The following is a 3759-nucleotide window of genomic DNA, read 5'->3' on the forward strand; positions in this document are numbered from 1 at the left end:
TGTCCTAGGTTTCTGCCTGTTAAAAGGCAGTTTTTCCTTGCCCCCGTCGCCAAGTGCTTGCTCATGGTGGTACTGTTGGGTCTCGGTCTTGTATTGCGGTTACTTAAATCATATGTTCGGATTGTGAGTGATTCCAGCTGTTTGCAAACTGATTCCAGCTGTTTTCTGTCATTGTTTCACTGTACATGACACAGATGGCAGCAGAGGCACAATGATGGGACTTACATGTTGTTTTAAGAGCTTTATGCAGCAGATGAAGATTATAGTTCCAGCAGTGATATAACAGTGGATCACTGATGGATGTTAATCTGCAGATAAACATGTCAACGCAACCATCAAGGTTAAAGCGGAAAGTATTTGTTTCATAACTTCAGAAACACAACAGGAGAAGCTTTTTAACCACCAAAATAACCTAATAAACCAAATAAAGAACATTTAGGTCACATATAAATTACCATCATTATGATATTGGATGTTGTTCTCGGACGAATCTGTGCCATTTCCAAGTTCATTTTTCAAGTCTTTGTCTTTTACAGAAATTCCAACTGCAGTCGTCCTCCTGAGGCCGCTGAGCATGAGCAACACAGTTGAGCACGTCAGCAGTCCAACAACATCTGTCTGTCTGTCTGTCTGTCTGTTTGTCCGTCTGTCTGTCTGTCTCTGTCTCTCTTTCTCTCCCCCACCCACCTAGAGTCAGGGTCTCCAAGGTCTTGCTCATGGTGGGAACTGTTGGGTCTCTGTAAATAATGTTATAAGGAGTTCGGTCTAGACCTAGATAATGGGGATAACAAATAAAACTGAATTATCCCCATTATCCCACAGTCACAGGTCACTGAGCTAGCATTATGCTACGAGCAAGAGAGCTAACGTGGGACAACCTCAGTGTGGTTCTGAGTCTCACCGTGTTGTACAGTTCCTCCAGACGAGGAATCGTTAGGAAATGATGGATGTTGACGCCGTTCTCGATCAGCAGCTTCACAAAGTCCACTCTGTCCAACACCAGAGCGTCCATCATGGCCTGTTCCAGAGAGTTCACCTGTCGTAACATCAGCATTATCATCATCATCATCATCCTCATTATCCTCATCATCATCATCCTCATTATCCTCATCCTCATCATCCTCATCATCATCCTATTATGGGCTAAAATCAGATTTTCACTGTGAAATGCAGCATGTAATTTACAGTGTTTGTGTCAATATTCACTGTAGATAACTGCTGAAGTTAGCTAACGGTTAGCTTTCAGCTACATAGATTCTTAGGTTAGCTAATGGTTAGCTTTCAGGTTAGCAGTTCAGGTTTATCTAAAACTGTTAAGCTAATGAGTCATTGTGTTTTACAGTTTGAGGTTAGCTAACGATTCTGTTAGAGAGATAAAACCTGTGGCTTAGTAGAAATATAAGTGATTAGATTTTAGTTATTATTGTAGACCATAATGTTTTATGTCTCTGACCCAGTTGAGCAGCTCCAGTTTCCTTGGGTCCGTCTCCTCAGGTGGTTCAGGTTTGGTTTTGCCTCCTTTTCCTTTCTTGCCCCTGGCCTTCCCTTTGCCTCCTCCTCCTCCTCCTCCTCCTCCTGCTGCTGTTGCTCGCTGTGCAACCGGACTCTTCGGTCGGTCGGTGGGTAAACTGCTCACCGGCTGCAGAAAGACACCACTGATTGGATAAAAAAGTAATACCCTGTCCTGTCTAGCTAGCTGTCTAATTGTAGTTACTGCAGTTTGCCTTTGGAGGGCAGTATATACCTGATGGTAACGTAGCCACTAGCAACCAACAGTATTTTCAGCACTTTTGATTATATTCAGTAAGTTTTAGCTGCTGTTTTTTTCACAGCTTAGCTTGTTTAGCTTAGCTAATAAGCTGTTATTAAAACTGCTCCACAACAGAAACCTGCTTTAAACTTCTGCTTATTTCACTACAGATTTCAGTTTACTCATCGATCAATAATGTGAATACTGTGAACTCACAGGCCAGTGGAGTCCGTACACAAAGATCTGACTGCGAGCGATGTCCACTCTGTTCCACGCCAGAGCTAAACTCAGCTGATCGGACGCCGATGCATTCGTACCTCGAGTAAATAAACAAGCAAACAGTCGTTATCGCAAACATAATTCCCTCTGATGTGGAGGCAGATCGGACTGATTAACGATTATATTATATATACTATATTATTATATGATATACTGAGCTACCTTTAAGCAGAGCAGTCAGGATGGACATCTCAATGTCCTGCTGTCCCTCTGAGCCCATCCTGAACACTGTTATCTGCACACAACAAACAAACAACAAACAACAGTATCATGAACACACGCTGAAGACAGTAAGCTCCCGATCAATAAAACTAATCAGTAGCACAGAAGTTGATCAGACAGATTGAGTTTGTAGCAGAGCTTCTGTCAACATATCAGTATTAATATTAATTAATATTCGTCAAAACACTGAACCACAAAACTCTGATTTTATTTTAAAAACAATATATTATAACGTTTCAATTTGTCTTGACAATCTTTTTAAAAACCAATATATAAAATGATATATTATGTAAATATCTATCAAATAATATTATTAAACTATTGTGTTCACGTTTTATTCTTCAATGTAAGACTGTATAGATCGTTTTTAATATATTAACTGTGTGAGTTCGGTCTAGACTTGCTCTATTTGAAAAGTGTCCTGAGATAACTTCTGTTATGAATTGGCGCTAATACAAATAAATTGAATTGAATTGAATTGAAAAAATGTAATTGATATAATTTACAGTTTAGTTACATTATAATAACATAATATATTGATTGTCAGTAGGTTGCAGTAATTATAGTTATGGCAGTGTGCCGGGGGGGGGGCAGTGTGCCAGTGGGTGGCAGCTATACCCCCCGACCCATCAGGACCATCAGAACCATCAGAACCATCAGAACCATCAGAACTGTTAAAACTTAAAAGAGTTTATAAAGTAGATATTTTCTGCACATTTGAACAAATATGAGTTGATTGATAATATTGACTGATTGACTGAAACATATTGATCCATTCAATCAGTGTTCATCCTGGTTACTTCAGAACATGCAGCTTTTGAATCTGACATCAAATGTGAATGAATTTAAGTGAATTGATTTGGTTTAAATGTGCCGTCGCTCTGCTGCTGCAGCTGTTCTTAGGAAGAAGCAGAGGATTGTGGGATTAAGGGTCACAGAACAATCTCCATTAAGTGGTGCAGTTTTGGGTCAAAGGTAAAACCTTCGTCATTATGTTAATGTCACAGTAAGCAGGAGTCATAGAATGAGGGCGGAGGTCAGGTCATTCTGTGTATATTCCAGCAGGTGGCAGCACCGTTGGCTGCACTATAAACTGATCCCATTTACTCTCATGGAGAATGAGCCGGCTTCCTCTATGAGCTTAGCAGAAACTGACGGAACTGTTCCAGTTTTCATCGATTCGGAACATCAAGACCAAAAATGAATAAAACTAAACATTGAACTGGTATTGTGTGTGTTTTATGTTTTTATACACTGATTTACTCTTAGACAGACAGACAGACAAACAGATATATAGTTAGATAGATAGATAATATAATATATACAGTGAAATGTTTTCTCTGCAGCTCTGGAAGGTCCTGGTCTGGATCCTGGTCCGCTTTTGTACAATTCAATTAAATTCAATTCAATTCAATTCAGTTTTATTTGTACTGCGCCAATTCATAACATAAGTTACCTCAGGACACTTCTCAAATAGAGCAGGTCTAGACTGAACTCCTTATAACAAT

At 39.7% G+C, this 3759-nt stretch overlaps 1 protein-coding gene across 1 annotated transcript in view; it reads right to left on the bottom strand.

Moving 5' to 3' along the window:
• The window catches only part of LOC118320838 (transient receptor potential cation channel subfamily M member 1-like), a 12818-nt gene that overhangs the window by 6578 nt on the left and 2481 nt on the right, over nt 1-3759 (bottom strand). The window contains 4 exon segments of the mRNA XM_035651954.1: nt 902-1036; nt 1454-1639; nt 1967-2067; nt 2192-2264. Of these exon segments, the coding sequence (XP_035507847.1) occupies nt 902-1036; nt 1454-1639; nt 1967-2067; nt 2192-2264 (495 nt within the window).

Source organism: Morone saxatilis, unplaced genomic scaffold (assembly GCF_004916995.1).
Source record: "Morone saxatilis isolate NCDOM2014 unplaced genomic scaffold, NCSU_SB_2.0 Contig11, whole genome shotgun sequence".
Taxonomy (NCBI): domain Eukaryota; kingdom Metazoa; phylum Chordata; class Actinopteri; family Moronidae; genus Morone; species Morone saxatilis.